The sequence below is a fragment of the Alosa alosa genome, chromosome 8, assembly GCF_017589495.1.
Source record: "Alosa alosa isolate M-15738 ecotype Scorff River chromosome 8, AALO_Geno_1.1, whole genome shotgun sequence".
Classification (NCBI taxonomy): domain Eukaryota; kingdom Metazoa; phylum Chordata; class Actinopteri; order Clupeiformes; family Clupeidae; genus Alosa; species Alosa alosa.
The window spans coordinates 12,724,782-12,745,843 of record NC_063196.1 but is presented as its reverse complement, the minus strand read 5'-3'; the positions used below and the strand labels follow the sequence as shown (position 1 = coordinate 12,745,843).

General features: G+C 42.6%; 2 protein-coding genes across 2 annotated transcripts; both read right to left on the bottom strand.

Moving 5' to 3' along the window:
• Nucleotides 1-33: 33 nt before the first annotated feature.
• Nucleotides 34-5,657, bottom strand: LOC125299236. Its single transcript, XM_048250427.1, has 21 exons — nt 5,528-5,657; nt 5,392-5,447; nt 5,203-5,298; nt 5,005-5,129; nt 4,771-4,917; nt 4,611-4,694; nt 4,338-4,502; nt 4,155-4,251; nt 3,846-4,066; nt 3,605-3,761; nt 3,317-3,525; nt 3,104-3,221; nt 1,857-2,056; nt 1,662-1,776; nt 1,410-1,579; nt 1,241-1,332; nt 974-1,107; nt 678-864; nt 421-562; nt 230-341; nt 34-150 (listed from the first exon to the last, which is right to left on the bottom strand). Exons 1-21 carry the CDS (start codon nt 5,545-5,547, stop codon nt 77-79), a joined length of 2,721 nt encoding a protein of 906 aa, XP_048106384.1. The 5' UTR covers nt 5,548-5,657; the 3' UTR covers nt 34-76.
• Nucleotides 5,658-10,856: 5,199 nt separating this feature from the next.
• Nucleotides 10,857-21,024, bottom strand: LOC125299697. The gene is made up of 21 exons (XM_048251087.1): nt 20,987-21,024; nt 20,832-20,881; nt 20,648-20,746; nt 20,429-20,556; nt 20,176-20,313; nt 19,934-20,026; nt 19,591-19,755; nt 18,262-18,358; nt 17,453-17,673; nt 16,483-16,639; nt 15,585-15,793; nt 15,366-15,483; nt 14,833-15,032; nt 14,290-14,404; nt 13,825-13,994; nt 12,858-12,952; nt 12,144-12,274; nt 11,867-12,062; nt 11,285-11,426; nt 11,024-11,132; nt 10,857-10,944 (listed from the first exon to the last, which is right to left on the bottom strand). The coding sequence occupies exons 1-21, from the start codon at nt 21,007-21,009 to the stop codon at nt 10,880-10,882; spliced, it is 2,721 nt and encodes a 906-aa protein (XP_048107044.1). The 5' UTR covers nt 21,010-21,024; the 3' UTR covers nt 10,857-10,879.
• Between the last annotated feature and the right edge of the window lie 38 nt (nt 21,025-21,062).

The following is a 21,062-nucleotide window of genomic DNA, read 5'->3' as shown; positions in this document are numbered from 1 at the left end:
TGACACTTCAAATAAGCACAAGACAGATAATAGTTAAAGGCAATCCCTTTATTCATGTAACGAACAAAGTTTGGAGTCATTTAGATACCAAGATGCGTCCAGAGGAGAGTTGACCTCTTGATCTGGGAGAGAACTTTGCATTGCTTTGACCTACAAAACAAAGGCAAGGTAGTGTTGGACCAAGCAATCAGAATTCCATTCACTCAAGTCAAGCCAGCCAAATACTCACTGCTCTTAAAATTGCTTGGCTGATTGTCAGGGTGACTAGAGCATGGTCTGTAGCAGAAGCCATCACTTTGTCTGTTACGATCACAAATGGCAGCATCACAGTGGACATAAATCTGCAAGAAATTGAAAAGGAGCTTTAGCACAGTTCATAAATTACTGGTAAAAACAGGTTAATGAGTGAAATGGCCTTACCTGGTCTCTAAGCACCACATTATCCTGGACAAATGAAAACATCTTCATGTCGAAGCGTTTGAAGTGGGAAGGGAATTGGACGCGATCATCAGCTGTTACAGGATGTATTGTTGCCATATAACGATCATCTTGGTTGGGGCACCTGTTTAATCAAAATGTTTTATGCATGTAAACACCATGACCAAACCAGAGATTTGCAAAAGCACTGCAACATCCAGTAATTCATGACAGCATTTGTGAATATATTATTCATGTACCCATCAACAATGAGGTCCCATCGTGGAGTGGACTGCCTATCGTTTGTCAGTGTTGCCCAGCAGCTCTCGACGAAAAGCTCAAGCTCTGGATCTGTGGAGTCCATCAATTCAACTTCAAAGTAAAGAGGACGCCTCAAGTACTCCACCACAGGATAGTTCTCCTCTGAGTAAAATGTGTTGTAGAAATCTGGAAGAGAACATACAAGTCATCTTGCAAATAACCAAACTCTATAAAAGCTCAAATTAGAGGAAAAAAAAAAAAAAAAAAAAAAAAAAAAAAAAAAAAAAAAAGGCACCTCTGGCTATTCTCATGCGGATTCTCATCTCCCCAGTACCAATCTGGGTTAGATCCTCGTCAATTCCCCGAGCTTTTGGGACGAATGGAATCATCTTGATGTCATCATTCACATAGTAACAAGAGATGGTGAGTCTGAGGGGGGGCAGAGCAAATGTTCATGACAGCCATAATCAGTTAGTGGTCATGAGAAAGCCATAATACACCAGTTGGTGAGGGTGAATAAAATTCCCTTTAAATCTAGTATTCACATACAGTATACACATACCGATACTCTGGTTGGGAACCAGTCTTGCCATTCTTTACGCCTTGATTAGGCATGGTGATTTGATTCTGATAGATCATGAAGTCATCTAAGAACTACAAAAACAGTGATTTTTATATGGAACACACATTTTATATTAATGCACATCCAAAAGCTTGAAGGGAAAGCTTACTGTTCGGGCTGTTCCACAGGTGTTAACAGTGAAAGAGAAGGAAGCAAACCGATCGTTGCTGAACACTGGTTTGCAAGACTTGTCAATCAGGGTGAGCTGACTGGGGATGACATTCGGTGCAGACTCCACCTTCAGGGCCAGGGCAGTCATTGTACCGTTGGGCTGGCACTCTGCAGACAGAAATTCAGCAAGTATGGAATCACACACCACACACAAAAGTCAACACCAGACATATGAATGTGTGATACTGACCAGTCAAAGGCATGGGAAAGGTACAAGCCAGAGAGAAGTCAGTGAGGCTCCACTTATTGACTGGATCATTGACCTTAAAGTCCAGTCGACCACCAGCAGCAGTGGGAATAACGAACTACAGACAAGATATTCAAACAATTAGAAACGTGTGCTCTTGCTGATGAAGGCTCAAGGTGCAATATAAAATAAACTAACCGTAAATACAGCATCGGATGAAAGGAAGGAGACCCTCATAGTCATGTGTGTAGCATTCACACGGACACTGTAGTCGCTGGCCAGGTCAGCAGTCAGCTCTCGCTTGCCCACAATGTATTTAAAGTCATTGCCATGACCTTCATGTGCCACGGTGATGTAGTAGTTCTCGTCATCACAGGTTCCAGTTACAACAGGAAACACTACAGTGAAACAAGCCCAAGTCAACACCAGACCAATGCTTAGTTATGGTGGATGGAATCCACCATCTTGAAATCTCCTGGCTTATTATTATTAACCTTTTTTCCCCCCTTTTTACTTTTTCAAGAATGAATGCGACTAACCGCTTAACATACAGACATGTTGAAATAACTGTTTTGTAGGTCTGGAGTGGGGCAAGAGATGTATTTTATCAGATTCTTAAAAGTTTATACTTTGAGAAATAGGGGACTAAAAATGTTAAAAAAAAAACTCCTTTTCCCCCATAGACTTCAAAGGCTGTGATGTCAAAATGTCCTAAAGGCAGCTGCGCTTGTTAAGCTCCCAGAGTAGTTCCCAGGCTAATTAGAACACTGGCACAGGTGTCAACTGTGAATCAACCGTCTCACCTAACACATACAATCTGGTGCTCCCTAAAAACCATCCCGTTTAAGTGTTTCCCGTATGTCAAAATAGTCACAGCCATAGCTCATGCTTTGCGCATTATATCTCCAGAACGGTTTGACGCATGCGCTTCAAATTTGGTACAAGTGTTTGTATGGACTCAAGATGGAGTTGATGTGAGGTCAAAGGAGAAGTCAATGAACACTGAGTGCGATCTCAAAGAGTGCTTTGGCATACATGCCTGAAATTTGGTATGAGTTTTGTATGGATTCAAAGATGAGGTGAATTGATGTTGGTCAAAGGTCAAATGTCAAGGTCAAAAACACCTTGAGTGTTATATCTCAAGAACGCCTTGACACACAAGGTCTTTTGGTACGAGGGTTTGTATGAACTAAGATTAAGTGATTTAAATGTTTTTTTTCCAGGAATTTCCCCACCAACATTAAGCCAGCAGCTTTCCATCCACTATTGTAATTCCTCTTGCATTACATTCTAGTTGAGATGGATAATTAAGGGTTCCCAGTCAATTTCCAAGGGGTGCAACGAGCAGTGAAGTCTAACTTATACTGGTACATATCTGGGTTCATCCATGCTATCAAAAATAAAGATTTTAGAATTTGGTAGAAGAATAGATATGGCCATCATACCAACATCCTGAAGAGTCACATCCAGTACAGCAGGATGAGAGAATGGAGACTGCTCAGGCAGGACCACCAGGCCGAAGATCAAAGAAAGGGTGTAGGTTGTGAGCTCCCGTTTAGGGCTCTGCAATAGAGATACAAGACGAATACTGGGATGGGGTCCCTGATACAGCAGAATAGAAACAATCAGCACTTGAAAGACTCGAGTTGTCAACATACACTCTTCAGAACCACAGGGTCAGAGAAGGGCACTCGTAGACTAAAGGTCTTGGAACCATTGGGAAAGCGAAACTCTTGGACATTGAAGCCTCTGGCGTTGGCCTCGACAACGGTTAGTACACCAGTGGAAAAGGTAATGTTCATCAGAATCACATCTTGATGGAAGGTCCCCAAGACCACATCAAAGACACGCTCTTCAGGAACAGTATCTGCAGAGCAAGGATCAGGGTTATTAAAAACCATCCATGGAAAGAGGCGCAAGCAAAGGACAGTTATTGGGATACTCACTGGCAATCACATGTGGAGGTCTGGGCATCAGAGGGGTGGTGATGGGATACAAGACCTTATATTTGGTTAGCAGGTCAGAGCCTGCCTCCTTCCACACAATCACAACCATAGCCTCAATGGAGTACAAGATATGGTACTGAGACTGAGAAACACAGCTCTAGTGGATGAGAGGGACAAGTCAAACACAGAAGTACAGTAGAAAGGTTCACTTCATTCCTCTTCTCCCAACAAAATAATTTACCTTGTAGTAGCCATCAGGTCCACCCACAGGTAATTCAATGATGATTAGGGAATCGGTCACAGACATAGAGTAGCCCTTACTGAGCAGCTGTGACTCATTGAGCTGCTCACCATCAATGCCCATGTAGACCTCCAGAGTCTCACAGGTATTCGGTGTGAGAAGTGGGTGGATGTGGCGGGGTACATACCAAGTAATAGTTTTCTCAGTGAAGGTAAGGCCACCTGTAGAGACAAGGGGAGGGTTGACAATACAACTGTAGCTTTGCAACTTCTCAAATTGTGGCAATATTGAAAGCAGTTAGTCCCTTACTGGTTGGGCAGGCTGCTGCAGAATCAAGCATGGTCACAGACCATAGGTCCTTGAAATAGGTAGTTACCCTTAGAACGTTCATCGAGATCCCAGCAACCTAGGAGAAACAGAGTTACTTCATGAGCCAGAGAAGTCAAGTAGTTTTGTGACATTTAAAAGCAAACACAGTGTAGTGCAACTTGCATTTTCAGTGTAGATCTCAGTGGTGTTGGGACGGCTTCGGATAACAAGTCTTGTTGGGGTTGAGGCCACAAAATAACCAAGATTTTGAGCCTCAGTCAACAGCAAGGACTTTTCTCTTGGGGTGAAAAAAACCATCCTCCAGATGCTCTTCTTAGAGGTCACAGTCTACAAGGCGATACAAATGCACATTCAAACACCACTTTTAAAAAAAACAGCAGATTGTTGATTTAGGGTAAACCGGAAGACAAGATGGTAGGGCCAAAAAGAACTTGCCTCAGGAATCGCAGCCCATTGATCCTCCTCCATTTCGGGATGAACAGCTTGGTCAGCCGGTGGGGGCAACCTGTTCACCGACACCTGTGAGCAAAACCATGCAATGAGCCGGCCATCCTTTCGAACTAAACTGATAACATTCAGGTCACTAGCCATTTACCTCCATGAAGTCCCGGTCACACAGAATCTCACGAGAAGCCCATTGGTTGTATTTGCATGTCCTGGACACTTCATGCATGTCTGCCTTGTCAGCTTTCTGTTCACTATTTATTGTAACACGCACCTTCATGTTAAAATCCTCATCGTCCTATGCAATGTTTTGGGGGTGAGAAATGTTTAGTTATAGTACAATACATTGGATATAAATAAACAAACAGAAACTTCAAATCATTACTTGATTTTGAGTGTGGCAGCTCAAGACTGAGGCAAAGAGTTTAACATTGCCCCAAGGGTCAATAGTCTTCCGGTAGCCACATGTAGGTGCCATGCTGGGTGTGATTGGGTAATAATGACTTCCATCTGCAAGTGCAAGCATAAGTTAGTCGGAAATAATAAAATACAAATTCTCAGAACTACAAAAAAAAATACTCACTGAATGCATCCACTTCAAGGTGGCCTCCAATTGTAAAGGATTTATCAATTGTGAGCCTTATGACATTTCCAAGGCATTGAGGCCTCAGTCCAGTTGCTGTAGTGAAGGAAACAATCCAAAAACTGAATGTAGCAGCATAGTCAAGCTATAAAGAAATACTTAACTTTTCATAAATAAAAAAAAACTTACTTTTAAAAGTTCTCTGGGCAGAGATCATAACAGCAACCATGAAAAGCCACAGGACTCTACGAAACAGAATTCAAAATAATTACAACACAAGTGAAGTTAACAAATGACCACATACCATATAAATCAGAGCACTTACCGTTGAAGAATTTGGGCCATTATCACAGAGAAAAAGACACAGCAGCTGGGGAAGCTTGAATCCTATTAAGAACGGCAGCAGCAATAATGGCTCAGACTGCCCTCCCCAGACACCCAGAATCTAAAGAACCAGAGAAGGATGCAGTGCATTTGCAGGGCCTTCTCCTGGCTTTTAAAGGGGGCTCAGCCCCAGTCATACACAAGTGAGTGCAATTGTGATTAACGAGTACTCCTCAATTGGTCATCAATGTCAGGTGTACTCAATGTCAAGTACCATCACACACATAATATGGTTCATTCATGCCACCTGGGAATATCAGGGATCGCCCCCGTGATTATGTTGCTTTTCCCACTGCGAATGTTTGTGTGCTTAGCCTTCGGAATGTATGAAAAGCATGGATGCCACAACAAAGGTTAAAGCATACGCTCACTAATCATAAATAAACAACTGTATTTGCTTAAAGATATGGCGTATGACACTTGTGAAAAAAAGATATGCAGCTTTCAAGTGACAAAAATGGCAAATTCCCAAGTTCACATTAAAATTGTTGGACTTGAAAGTCCACAAGGACTACAAATTAACTAACTATGTGACAACAAAAGTGACCACGAGCCCCCAACTGGGCAACTCAGTTAGCAAATTCTTCCCCCAGTTTCCCACCTCTTAGTCCCACATGAAGTGTTTTCACTGGGAAAAAAGGTTTTCCCATGTGCATGAACACACCGTTACTCCTGGTTGCAAATTAGTGGTTGAATCCTAATATAGTTCACCTGTTGTGTTCAGGAGCCAGTCACTCAGTGGTTGTGGCATCCATGTTTTTCACACATTTTGACGGCAAAGCAAATGAACACTCGCAGTGGGAAAAACAACGTAATCATGGGGGCGGTCCCTGATATTTCCCGGTAGTGGACCACCTTACTTTGATTTACAAAGCGTGGAAAGGCAGAGCTCACCTGAATCTGTTCAAAGTTGTTGTGTGAATGTGTGAAATGTGTCCTCAAGACATAATTGAGCAAATATAGCTGCCAGTTCACATTCTGTCCACTAATAGCATGCGATCACAATTCTAGGTTGAGAAGTCACATTTGGTCTGAATTAATAGTTTAATAACAATGTGCTATTAGTCATTTTCTGCTTGGATAAATACAATAATTTAAATTAATTTTAAGAATGTATACTCCCACTATAGGTTCATAGATAGATAGATAGATAGATACTTTATTGATCCCCAGGGGAAATTCAAGGTCTCAACAGCATACATACAAGACAAACACATTCTTTAACAGCAGAAGAGTAATTAAAGTATATAATATAAAAACACAACTAAGCAGTAAGGACAGTAGAAGATAAAGAATATGCTAAATATACTAAAATACAAATTATACTAACACTTAATACAATATATAAAAATATACTAGAATACAAATAACAAAATTACAAATTATACTAACACTTAATCTAAATCAATTCTAAAAACAGTATCCACATAGTGGTGATTAATAAATCAGAGGCGCTTGCAATGACTGAGGCAAGGACTGAGCCTGTGATTCTCTGTGCATAGTAAGGTATGGTAAGGTGCTCTAAGGTGCTCTGTGTGAATGAGTGTCATAGTGGTAGTGCAATGGTGATAGTGGTCATGGTGATAGTGCAAATGAGTAAGTCAACAGTGCAACAATGCAGAAATAAAGTAAAGTCTATATATCTATATATTTAACTATTTAAGAAAATGTATAAGTGTGGCCACAGTTCGGCTGTGGCATGGAGGGGGGGGGGGGTTATGCATATGTGCTAATGTGCTAATATAGCACGCAAACAGTGAGGCATAAAGACAGTGATACAAGTGGCTAGTGGACAGACAGTACCAAACATGGAGGGGATGAAGAGGCAGACAGACTATGCAGAGAAGTCTATCTCTCCTCTTCCCTTAAGTGAGGCATTGAACAGTTCAATGGCCCTGGGGACAAATGACTTTCTCAGTCTGTCAGTTGTGCAAGGCAGTGAGCGAAGTCTCCAGCTGATCAGGCTCTTCTGTTTAACAATAGTGCTGTGGAGTGGGTGACACTCATTGTCCAAGATGTTGATCAGTTTGTTCAGGGTCCTTTTGTCAGATAGTGAAGTGATACACTCCAGTTCAGCTTTCACTACAGAGCCAGCTTTCCTTACCAGCTTGTCAATTCGCCCCACATCCTTCTTCCTTGTGCTTCCACCCCAGCATACTACTGCATAGAAGAGGACGCTGGCAACAACAGACTGGCAGAACATCCTGAGGAGCTTACTGCACACATTGAAGGACCGCAGCCTCCTCAGCCCTTTCTTGTAGAGTGCATCAGTGTTGGCTGACCAGTCCAGTTTATTGACCAGGTGGAGACCCAGATACTTGTAGGTGCTAACCACCTCCACATTGACCCCATCAATGTGAACTGGTAGCAGAGTGGGCTTTGACCTGCGGAAATCCACCACCATCTCCTTGGTCTTTGAAGTGTTGAGTTGAAGATGATTGAGTTTGCACCATTGCACAAAGTAAGCAGGAACGCACAAAGCCTATGGCAGGGCATTCAGGCCCTCACGGACTACAAGCCCGCGCCACAGAGCTGTGAGAGCAACATCCCTCTGCTCAACAACCTGAACCGCTTCTTTGCTCGCTTTGAAGCACAAAACAGCACCCATCCCCCTACATGAGCAGCCCCTGTGCCTCTCTGCCGACAGCGTGAAGAGGGACACTTGCTGCCATCAACACCCGTAAGGCAACAGGTCCAGACAACATCCCAGGTCGCGGCGCTGAAGGACTGTGCAGGGGAGCTTAAGGATGTCTTCACAGACATCTTTAACACTTCCCTGAAGCAAGCCATCGTCCCATCATGTTTCAAAGCTGCCACCATCATACCTGTGCCGAAGAAAACTGCTCCATCCTGCTTCAATGACTACCGCCCTGTGGCACTGACACCCATCATCATGAAGTGCTTTGGCGGCTTGTCATGTCACATATCAAAGCCATTCTCCCCCACCCTGGACCCCTTCCAGTTTGCATACCGAGCCAAGCGGTCTACAGAGGATGCAATCTGCTCTGCCCTCCACCCAGCCCTCACCCACCTGGAAAAAGAGACTCATATGTGAGATTGCTGTTTATAGACTTCAGTTCTGCATTCAACACCATAATACCACAACAACTCATCTGCAAACTTGACAAACTGGGACTCAGTACCTACCTCTGCAACTGGCTACTGGACTTCCTCTGTCAGAGGCCCCAAGTAATGCGATGTTGGCAACAATACCTCAAGCAGCATCACACTGAGCACAGGGGCCCCAAGGCTGCGTGCTCAGTCCGCTGCTCTTCACCCTGCTGGACGATGACTGCACTGCAACCTACAGCAACAATCACATAGTGAAATTTGCTGGCGACACAACTCTGGTGGGTCTCATCACCAAGGGCGGCGAGACTCAATACAGGTTGGAGGTCGACCATCTGACCACGTGGTGCAGGGACAACAACCTCCTGCTGAGCGTCAGCAAGACCAAAGAGATTGTTGTTGACTTCGGAGAGGTCACACCCAACACCTGCCACTGACCATTGGCCGGTGCTGTGGTGGAAGGCGAGCAGCACCAAATTCCTGGGGGTGCACATCAGTGAAGACCTCTCCTGGACCACCAACACTGCATCACTGGCGAAGAGAGCTCAGCGCCCGCCTGTACTTCCTGCGGAAACTCAGGCGAGCAAGTGCTCCACCAGCCATCATGACCACATTCTACCGAGGCACCATCGAGAGCATCCTCTCCAGCTGTATCGCTGTGTGGGGGGAAGCTGCACTGAATACAACAGGAAAGCCCTGCAGCGCATAGTGAACACAGCTGGAAGGATTATTGGTGCTTCACTCCCTCCCTGAAGGACATTTACACCACCCACCTCACCCGCAAGGCGACCAAAATTGTGAGTGATGCAAGTCACCCGCTCACAATCTGTTTGATCTACTGCCCTCTGGGAAGAGGTACAGAAGCCTGCGCCTCCGCACTACCAGACTCACCAACAGCTTCATACACCAAGCCCGTGGGATGCTGAACTCTCTCCCTCCTCTCCCCCCTCCACCCTCAGCTACATAACATCCTGGACATTGGACCCAAAATGGCCGCCTGCACTACTCCACTTGCTTGCACACTTGTACACTTTACAACTGGTGTTGTTGTCCTGAAACACAACACTTCTGCTGCTCTTACATAACTTGCACCACTATGCCACTTTCTTCTTACTTAGGTCAAACAGAACTACCCAAGCCTTTTATTGGCCTGAATTTGCACTAGTATTTTTATTGACTGTCTATGCACAATTTCAACCACATTTTGCTGCTCTTATTTTTTCATTATTATATGTGCCCTCTTATTTACTTATTTACTTACTTTTTTGTTTACTTGAATGTTATGTTTGTCTGTGGACCTAAATTGGTAAAATATGTCTCGTCTTCACCGTGGGATAGTGAGAAACGTAATTTCGATCTCTTTGTATGTCTGGAACATGTGAAGAAATTGACAATAAAGCTGACTTTGACTTTGACTTTGAAAGTCCTCCACCAGGCTCCTGTACTCCTCCTCCTGCCCGTTCCTGATACACCCCACAATTGCAGTATCAGAAAACTTCTGCATTAAAGTATTAGCTGGATGTAAAATTAATCAGTTAAATGATTCATTTAAATTTGCACCCCACATTTTCTTTATTAAAATATGACTAACTGTTTTATCAAGTGTTATGAGCCATTCACTCCCACGACTTCATGAATTTCCTCTTAGTTTTTCCTCTTTCTCCAGAGGGTGGAGCCAGTGCTTTGCTCAGGGTGTGAAAGCAATCATGTGTTGCCCTGGGTAAGAAAGATCACAGGTTTTGTGACTGTGCAAATAGATCTTTTAAGAGGAGTGGTTTTGGAATTATAGAGGCCTCTTCTCTTCTGCCACAAAGCTTCTAAAGACAACCATGAAATGAGGTCCATAAAATAGATGTTATCACCTTATTTCCTTTAATCTTTCACCTACCCACAACTTAATGCAATGTTGTTTATAATATAACATGTACTCCCCTTTCCCCTCTTGATTGTGCATGTAATAACAAATCTATGGAAAATAGATCCAACTAAATGTATTTATTAAGTAACAACCACAATTACTGTATGTATGTACTGAATGACAACTGAATCTTGTACATGTTCTTTTGGAATGTGCTAAAGAGCCTAACAAATCTACCATAATATGGTAAAAATGTAGTCACCTTGACTACACTGGATGACAACACTTAATGTAATTAAACGTGTGGATAAACAGAAAAAACAGACAGCAAGAGTTATCAGTATTGGAGTTTATAAAATTTTAATGTCATATCAGGAAGAGTAATCCAGAGGAAACATGTTCTATGTGCAGTTGAGAAACAGCTCTGGGACCTTTAAAAACAGGAAACATACATTAGAATTTTAAGGACGAAGAAAATTCTTCATAAAATCATTTTGCACGACTCATTACCCCTTTTCACGCCGTTTGTGCCCATTTGCTTGTTAGCACACTGGCCATGGCACAGTCCATCCAAGGGGCTACTGGGGTCACAAATGACTGCATCACAATGGAAAACAACCTGAAATGGGAAGAAGCGTTAGGCCATTGTGGTCCCCATTCTGCCAAAATGATGTCTCACTTGAAAGGCAAACAGCCCCCCCCCCCCCCACCCCCAAGCAAACACATAAGCAACAAATAAAGCACAGAGGGGCGATAGCATGCTCCAATGACCTGGCCTGCAGGGGTATCCTCTGCCTCTGCGAAAGAGAACATCTTCACCTCTAACCTCTTGAAGAGGGAGGGGAACAGCACCCTGTCGTCAGGCGTTACCGGGTGGAATATTGTCTGATCAGGGTCTTTAGGATTTGGACAGCTAATGAAAATAATAATAAATCATTATTATTAATCATTATTATTATGATAAAACACAACACATGCACACACTCTATACCCCCCGGCCAACACACACACACTTATCCTACATCAGAAAACACACCGAGCCCTTAAAATAGCCTATACTTGCTAAACCTGCACAACATCCCATAATGTGTTAAAGGTTTTCTTTTGGAGTCCCTCATATCTCATCATATTGTTGGTATATGCTGGCCCCCCATAAACCCCAAATTAAATGAGCTCATCATTGCCCTCCATTGTCATCCTTTTTCAAAAAGGAATATTTCTATGGGTTTCCATTTTACTGTGAGGTGTGGTCATTAAGTGCATCGTTAAATTAGCAGTTAAATGAACTCGGCAGTGCACTACATCTCTTTATGATGTGGTGCCCATTTCCTGTCGGTTTAGTTCAGAACACACCCATCCACTATGACGTCCCATCGTGGTTTGGACATACGGTCCTCATTCAGAGCAGCCCAGCAACGGTCAATGACTAGTTCTACGTTGGGATCCTTAAACTTCACCAGCTCCAGCGCCACCTCGAAGTAGAGCGGCTGCCTTAGGTACCTCACCAAAGGGTAATCCCCATCAGAGAAGAAGTCTGTGTACGTCACATCTGAGGTAGATGAAAACAGGAAATTCACAAAGTGAACGTTTTTTTAACGGTAGTTTTAATAATGTAACCAAAACCCTTTACCTTTAGCAAGCCTCATATGAACCATGAGTTCCCCCACTCCAGCTTCGGCCACTGGTGTTGTGGATTGAGGCATAGTGGAAAAGGCCACAGTTTTACCAGCGTTCACAGCATAGATGCAGAAGAATCTGAATCTAAGAGTATGCATGTTGCAATAGTGAGTTTCCTTGTCAAGTGAAAAAGAGCAGTTGTACTGTTGGAGGTCTACTAAACATAAAGAAAAACAGATAAGATCCAAACTCTTCTCATCTGTGGTTTCCCCAAAGGTGGAACAGGCTACCAGAACGGAGGGAGTCCCTCTCCATCCTCAGACCCAGCTCTTCTAAGAATTCCTCCTCTCCCAACACCACTAAAACACCCAACTTGCACTTACCATGAACTTCTTATCCATCCTGTCTAGTCCTCCAATCTACATCCCTGACTTAACCCCTTTATTTCACACCAGCCTGTGTTCCCATCTTTATCATTTAGGAAAGCTGCTCCGTTTTCATACATGTATATCTGTTTGAAGCAAAAATACATTCACTGTTCTAATCCTGATGTGAACAGGTTGGCGTGAACGCTCCATTCTCTTGTACAAGGTAGTACTTATTCTTGTAATATTGTCTCCTATTCACACTGCACCTTGATTTTTTGCTCTTTTTTGTAAATCACTTTGTACAAGAGAGATAACTATGAATAAATGTAAATTATACCAACAGTAATCAGAATTCTTACCGATATACAGGTTCACTGGGATTCAATTGAGTCATGGTATTTTGAGCACTCTTCAAAGTGGCCTTGTTTTCATACACCATCACATCATCTTTAAACTACAAAAGAAACAAGATCAACATAAAACATTTCAGTCAGCACCACTTAATTGGTATTTAATACAACATGGAGGAATATGCTACTCACAAATATCTTTGGCGGAATGGCTTATTTGGGGGTGGGGGGGCATGAACTGGTCAAAGCATGCATAACTATTTTAAAAGCAAAATTAACAAACAGTCTATAGCCATTAGGCCACTGTTTAATTAGCCACCCTACATGATAACAAAATCAAAAGGTCTACGAGCTTGCACACTAAAAAAAAAAAAAAAAAGTGTGGAGAACAACATTATGAAACAAAGAACAGATTTAAGAACAAGATTTAAAAAAAAAAAAAAAAAAAAAAACCCACACCTCACGTAGAGATAAAACTGCCTTAAGTCAATCTACTAATTTGAACACCATGGGCAAGACCTTAACCGCAAACATTGAGTCAGCTCAATACTCCCACATACCACACGATAGTTATAATAATGCACAAGAGCTTTCCTTGTTGGTAGGCTTTGCACTTTGCCAACCATTGAAATCCTCTTCCTTTGTTCCTAAAGACAGTTTGGGAATCCCTGCATTAGACCATAACTATTCGGTCGTCCCTCTTCATGCATCACCGCTACTAAGAAGGCTTTTTACCATAAGATCCAGGGTGCCACCGATGACTCAAAAACTATTCTCCACTCAACCAGTCACCTCCTTCGGTTACCAACCTCACAGCACATTCTTCACAGACAAAGTGACGGCTATCAGTAATCAAATAAACAACCTCACAACTACATCCTCCAGGTCAGGGGGCAACTAACACTCCAACATGTAGCCATCCTTCTTTATGTCCCCCCATACATTTTAGCCTCCAAATCCACACAGTCCTACGTACCTTTCTGGTGGTCCCACAAGAATCAACACGGAAGTAGAAAAAGGCGAAGCGGTCATCACTGTAGTAGGGCCCACATGAGGGATCATTCAGAGTCAGCTGTCTAGGGTCGAGTCTGGGCACGGCCTCCAATTTAACAGCAAGAGCCTGAATGGTCCCATTTGGACTGCATTCTGGAGAGGGGTGTTACACAAGACATTGTTAAAGATTAAACAAACAAAGAGCTGAAGAACCTGAGGGAAAGCAATTCACTTCAATACCACAGGTCACTTTTAACCAGTGGGTTAAAGGACTGACACCGTGTTTGTGAAACCTGCTAGTGATGGAAGTGGCCTACTTTAAAAAGACGGTTCACACCTCACACATTGATTTTTAGTTTCTTCTAAATTAATATGTCCATGGTTCATACAACAGTGTGGGCTGAACGACTTTTAGAATGTGAGATTTTATTCTCTAAACTTTACAGACCAATGACCGAGGTGAGGAAGGAACAGGCCAGGGAGAAATAAGTGATGTTCCAACCCCTCTCCGGGTTTTGCAGCGTCACATCGAGCCTGCCCCTCACAAATGACGATTGGACCCCCTGAAACACAGATTGCACTTTTCATGCAGAGGTTTACACTGCATAACCATCACCTACATAAAGGGTACAGTCCTTCAATTCACCAGAAAAGGAGAATCAGCACAGGGAGATGTGGGTTATGAATCAAAACCAGAAAGTGATAAATTCTCCCTATGACTAGTTGCTAGTAGTATGATCGTTAGCTTTAAACTTACACTGCATAACACTATTCTAAACCAGTCATCTTGGCCAAGATATGCTTTCTGACAGAACAGGTTTGGACAAAATCCAGTGAGATTATAGCCTAAACCTTTTATACGTTTGTGATGTTTTTTGGATCAAACACAAGTTGGGCCCAACACACACACACACACACACAAAAACAACAAAAGTGAAGAAATAATGTTGGCCCAAGATTGTGCCTTTTCTGCAGTAATGGTTTACTGTACCTCAATGGCAATGTCAGGAGACTCAAATGGAACCACTAGGCTGAAATGAGTTACGTTCTCTTTGAAGCTGTACTGTTGAGCCAGCTCTCCAGTCAGCAGACTGCCACCAACCAACGTCTCAAAGTTAGGGCCTTGGTTTCCATACTTAACAGTGATGTAGACGTTCCGCTGATCACACGAGCCAGTGACCGAGGCCAGATCTGCAAAATCAAGGACAAACCTCAATACATAAAATGAGTAGTGTCATCAGGGGTGCTAGAGATCCTAGTTGAAACCGATACATCTTAAGGAAATAATACATACATTTCTGACATTACAGTCCTTCCAAACACCCAGCATATACATTTTCCGATGGGTGTCTTAATCACACAATATTTGTACAACCAAAGAGCATCTCAGATCACTTCAGAACCAAGAGTCATTAATGGGTCATGGTTTTTGCTCAGTGCATGCATCCACACATCTAAAGTTAAAGTGAAACGTTGATATTTAGCAGACACCTTTATCACTACTATCACTTTCACTACCCTTACCAGTATCCTTCACTGAAGTTTCCAAAACTGCGGGGTGAAAGAACACGGTCTCCTCTGGTAGAACAAGAAAGACAAACACCAGGTCCAGAGTGTAGGTCATCGTCTTCACATTGGGAATCTGTGGTATGTGTGGAAACGTTTTGAATAATCCATCAGTGTTTTTTGCCCTGGGTATATTCATATGTGGCAGTGGTGGTTTGAGAGTAGGCTGATTCATACCTCCTTAATGACTGCCGGGTGAGTGAACGGCACTTCTAGACTGAAAGCTTTGGAGCCATTAGGGAAGCCATGCTGTCGGATGTCAAAGCCATTGGCTGCAGCTTCGAGTACAGTCATCTCAGCAGAGTCAATTGTGATGTTAGTCAGCTCCACATCAGGCAGGAATGTACCCAAAACCATTGTGAACACACCTTCCTCTGGAACAGTGTCTAAACATGGCACATATGGCAATTTAGGAAGGAAAAAAAAAAAAAAAAAAAAAAGATTTTAGTACAAAGCAAATAACAATGACTGTAGATTAGGCCGTGTTTAGTAAGTCCTCATTTCAGAAATGTACAGTAGGACTGCTTATAAGGTAATACTGCAGCTACGCGTCAGAGACTGGGTGAGCAAAAAAGAAAAATGTACAAATTGTATTCATTTTACAGCTTGCTGTGCTACACCCCCACCCGCCTTATCCTTACACTGATTAATGGTACAACACATACACCCAGGACACCGCAGATTGAAATAATGAGTCATTTTATAGTCATTGTGGATGATGGTGCATAAAACTGAGTGAGATACAATTAGTTTACACTGCCTACGGTATAAATACACTTTTGGAGGTCACACAGACAGAACAGAAAAAAAAAGGACAAAACAAAGGAAGAGGACCCCAATTTAAATGGTTGGCAAAGTGCAAAGCCTACCGACAAGGAAAGCTCTCGTGCATGAATTATAACTATCGTGTGGTATGTGGGAGTATTGAGCTGACTCCTCAATGTTTGCGGTTAAGGTCTTACCCATGGTGTTAAAATTAGTAGATTGACTTAAGGCAGAGTTATCAAATTAGCTTTGGTTACATGCAAGACTTTGCACTTTTGCCCATCATTTAAATCAGGGCCCAGAGACTCACAGTCAATGACGTGTGGTGGCCTGGGGACAGGTGGGGTGGTGATGGGGTAGAGGACTTTGTAGCGGGTCTCATCAGAGCCTCCAGAAGCTCTCCACAGGAGTTCCACCATGGGCTCAATGGTGAAGGTGGTTTGGTAGTCTCTTTTATGAACATGGCTCTTTAAAAATATAAAAACATCCAATAATAGATAGATTAGATATAGATTGCAATGCACCAACATAGCTGATAATGCAGAGATGATTACTAAGGTGTTGCTAGGATAGACATCGTGGTTGCATAGTTTAAGGAAAGTTGATAGTGTAAAAGTAGACAGTTTAAAAAGTTGAATGTAGATAGTTTAATGGATGTTGATTGACAGAATGTTTAATGGATATTGATAGGCAGATAATTCAGTGGATGTTGATAGGTAGATTGTTTAAATGGATGTTGTAAGCAGATAGCTAAATGAATGTTGACAGATTATACTATATAGATAGGCTTTGCTAAATGGATGTTGATACACCTAGTTTCCCTTACATCCTTGTAGAATGGAGAGACACAGAGTTGGCCTAGTTGAGCAGATACAGGTGCAAATCAGTTTAATTGGTTCTTTGTGATGTCATAATGCTAGTGCAAAGTCTATGGGGAAAAATAAGCTTGTTTTTGTGTTAATATCTTAAGTATAAAGTTTACAAAAATGAAGATTGAGAAAAGACCTACGTTACAATGTTTGAACGAAGTTAAACGGTTGAAGCTGAATTAGACAGACGTTTTGGTTAGAAGAATAAAAAGACTTTGGCTAACAGAACTCATGAATCTGAGATCAAACACTGTTAAGACATTACCCTTTTATCCAAAAGAACCATTAGTGCATTTCATGACTAAAAAAACAACGATTACAGGTCACAACAATGACCCACACATTTTAAATGCTGCGTGCGTGCGTATCTGTGTGTTACTGTGTACACACCACTGCTAACCTCATACCAACCTTGTAGTACCCATCAGGGGACCCAATGGGCATCTCAATCACAATGTGAGAGTCTGTGGCATAGAGAGAGTAGCCCTTAGCCACCATGCTTGCCTCATCCAGCCTTTGGCCCTCAATTCCCATGTAGGCCTCTAGGGTCTCGCTGGAGGCAGAGGACAACAGTGGAGTGATGTGTCGGGGCAGACGCCAGGTGATCATCTCCTCAGTGAAAGACACGCCACCTTCAAACAACAACGGTCAGGTGACTGCACTGTAGACCCTCACCTAGCCTATATAATCAAGTGAAAAGAGAAAATAAATCCTGCACAAGTATTCTGAATCCCAGTGATTTAGGAGGGCTGATGTCTGTTTATCAAAACTCTTGATCTGGATGGCCATTCATCTGCAGTAACACTTTTTACAACAAGGTCAGGTATGTGCTCGAAACCAGTCATGAAGCTCAACTGGAAAAGGCAAGGTGGTAACTCAGCTGCATTGAAGTTTTTTTTTTAAAATGGAAAAGGAAGCCAAATAGGAATAAAAAGGTAGAACCTGACATCATGACAGGAGCGCTTCAACGACAGATTCAGGCTTAAGATAAAACCCCAGTCAGACACAACTGGATAAACAGGTCTTACTTGTCGGGTGGCATCAGATGTGCTATATCAAGACCGCCATCAAACTCCACTGGAGAATTCACCTCCAGCTGACGGGATGGGCTATTTATGCCTGGACTTGGGGCTCCTTCAGCTACACTGACTGCCACCGGTGCTCAGCCAAGTACCAGCCTGTGTGTGTAAGAAGTCTTCACAGTTGAGGGCTCGACTCACCAGTGGGACATGCAGCGCTTGCGTTGACCAGAAACAGCATCCAGCGATGCTCGTACACAACAGAGCTCCTCATTACTGCCATGGGGACTCCAGCCACCTGTTGTTGTGAACAGACTTCACAAGTCACCATCTAAAGGCTCTTCAAAGTTGTCAGATAAAGGAGTGATGTACAAAGAATGGCAAGGCCTAGATAGACTCTTTCAACTTATGGCGGCCTTACATTGTACGATTTTGGTCTGTTTTCACAGTCGGCGACTACATTTCCAAAGTCGGACAGAAATCATTGGAGTTGTACTGGAATCGCGGCGCGCTCCCGTCAACTAGATCGTTAAGTGTAAGGTGCCAATCTTAGCGGTTGTAAGTCAGTCGGAGTCATTCCTTTTCTAGTTTTGCCGTTACGACAATATCAAACATGTTTGATATTATCGCAAGTCTTTCTAGTCGTGGCTCATGCAAATAGTGACGTGAACTATGAAACCCAATAGCGACACCTCTCCAACACCAAACAGGAAGGGGCAAAGTAGGCGACAGCTGTAGCCTATATGATTATTTGTAATTCTTAGAATATTTGTCATTTCTAATACATATTTAGTCGGCTCTTCCACATGCCAGAACAACGCTATCGGTTAGGGATGTCACGTATGAAACAATGCTGCAGAAACACGAAAATACGACTTTGAGTTTAGTAGGCCATCATTTCAGTTCCTGTTTATGTATTGCACAACGGGTAATAATTTAAAGGAATCTAGTTGCAGTCTTGTAAATAGTGACCCTGCAAGATCCCTAGTCATTGCAAAATCATAGTCTGCGACTTAAAATTCTACTAGCCTACTTGTCTTTAGATGTGAGAGGGTCTGAGACTGTAGTCTTTCAAAAATCTTTTCCAAATCTGTCTGTCAGTGTAAAGAGGGCTTTAAACGTCAACAATCATGTCTGTCCAAGGCACGGAAAACACTGAGCTAACCGTAATTTAGGAGTAAACAAAAATGAACGAAAAAGAAATAAATAATGAAATAAATGACTAAACAAATCAAATCAGTTGAAATTTTGTACAGCTCTACCCTATAGTCCAAAATATATAAATAGTATCTGCATTTGTTTTGAACATTTAAACCGGAAACCATCTAGGGACAGATTGAAAGGGTCTATTCATGGGTTTCATCAGGTCCCTTTCCACAGGTGTATTAATCAAGCACCATGCAGCCTGCATTCATAATCATGGTGCGTAATTTTATACACCTGTGGAAAGGGACCTGGTGAAACCCAGGAATAAGGGTGACTGGGAGGAGCAAAGGGAAATAAGAGGGAAGGGAGATATGTCTGAATTACATCTTGAGAATGTGTCACTGAAGTGTTGTGCAGGCCTCTTATCAGCAGACGAGTCGGAGAGGTGTAAAGTCCGTAGCCTAGCTTGTGGAGTTCCACTGGAGTGACCTCTTTCTGTGCAGGTGCATAGACAATCACCTTCTGGAGTCTGAAGGGGGACCTTGTGCCCTGTAACAAAGAATCAACATGCAAATTCAAATAACTTTATTTTTCCTGTTAGGAACTTCACGTGTGAAAAGCACCAGTACATTCGTATACAGAATACAAATCACATGGGGAGTGGTGACATGCAACACACCACATAAGCAATAATCAATTAAAATCACATATTGAACTGAATTAATACCGCAGATACTGATTTAACCGGGGGGGCATCCTTTACACCAGAGACCATCCATGCCAGTTGTTCAGAGGTTGGAAGATTATGCTCCACAGACACCTGATGAGTAGTTAGTTACATTGTAAAAACACAACACACACAAGATAAAAAGATAAACAGAAATGTCTGCAACACAAATTCCATCTAAAAATGAGATTCTAAAGTATTATGTTCTTTAGTGCAAGTGGGTAAAGCTCAAAACACAAGACCTCCATGTAGTTTTGGGAGCAGAGGATTTCACGAGAGGTCCACTTTGGATAGCTGCATGACTTGGACACAGTATGGACTCTATGTGAGTCTTCTCCATGTGGTCGGAGCTGCAGATTTATCTCAAACGTTCCATCACTCTAAACATTATGTTTAAAATGTCAAAACGCCAAATAATGACAAGCAACATCAGAGCACTTCTTTAATGAAAATGAATTTGCTACAGCTGCCAAGTCAAGTGGCTTCACTACATACCTTTGATTGAGAGTAACAGTGTTGGAGAGAGATATAAAGCAGTGTATTGCCCCAAGGATCTGAGACCATACTGAATCCACACTTAGCAGCCAGGAAAGGTGTAATAGGTCCGATAACATCGCTGCCATCTGAAAAGGCAATTGAACTACTGGTTATAACAGAACGCACTACAACAACTGGTTCTAACCATGAAACAACGTTGTTGAGTCTCCTACTTACTGAGAACATACACTTCAGCAGGAGCTAGTTCCCCTGCTATAAGAAAGCCATCCACGCTCACGCGCAACAGATTTCCTAGACACTCCGAGCCCTTGCCATCTGTTTGATGGGGGGGGAATTGTAATGGGTGAAAGGAAGTTAGACAAAAGCGCTGCAGAGCCCACTTTTAGAGTTAAACACTTACCCGGGTAGGCCCATATTGGCAAAGTTGTGGTTAATGTCAATATTAAAACCCTGAAAGAAGTTTAAAATTGTCAGTGAGGTCAGCAATATAATGTGTGATAGACTAATCACAAATATTGATTGATACATTGCAACTAGGCTACTTCAAACACTTACTGGAAACAAAGGAGAGAGCTCATCCTACGATGTTAGGAGTGACCTGTGCCTCAGATATTGTGAGAAGTCGGATAAC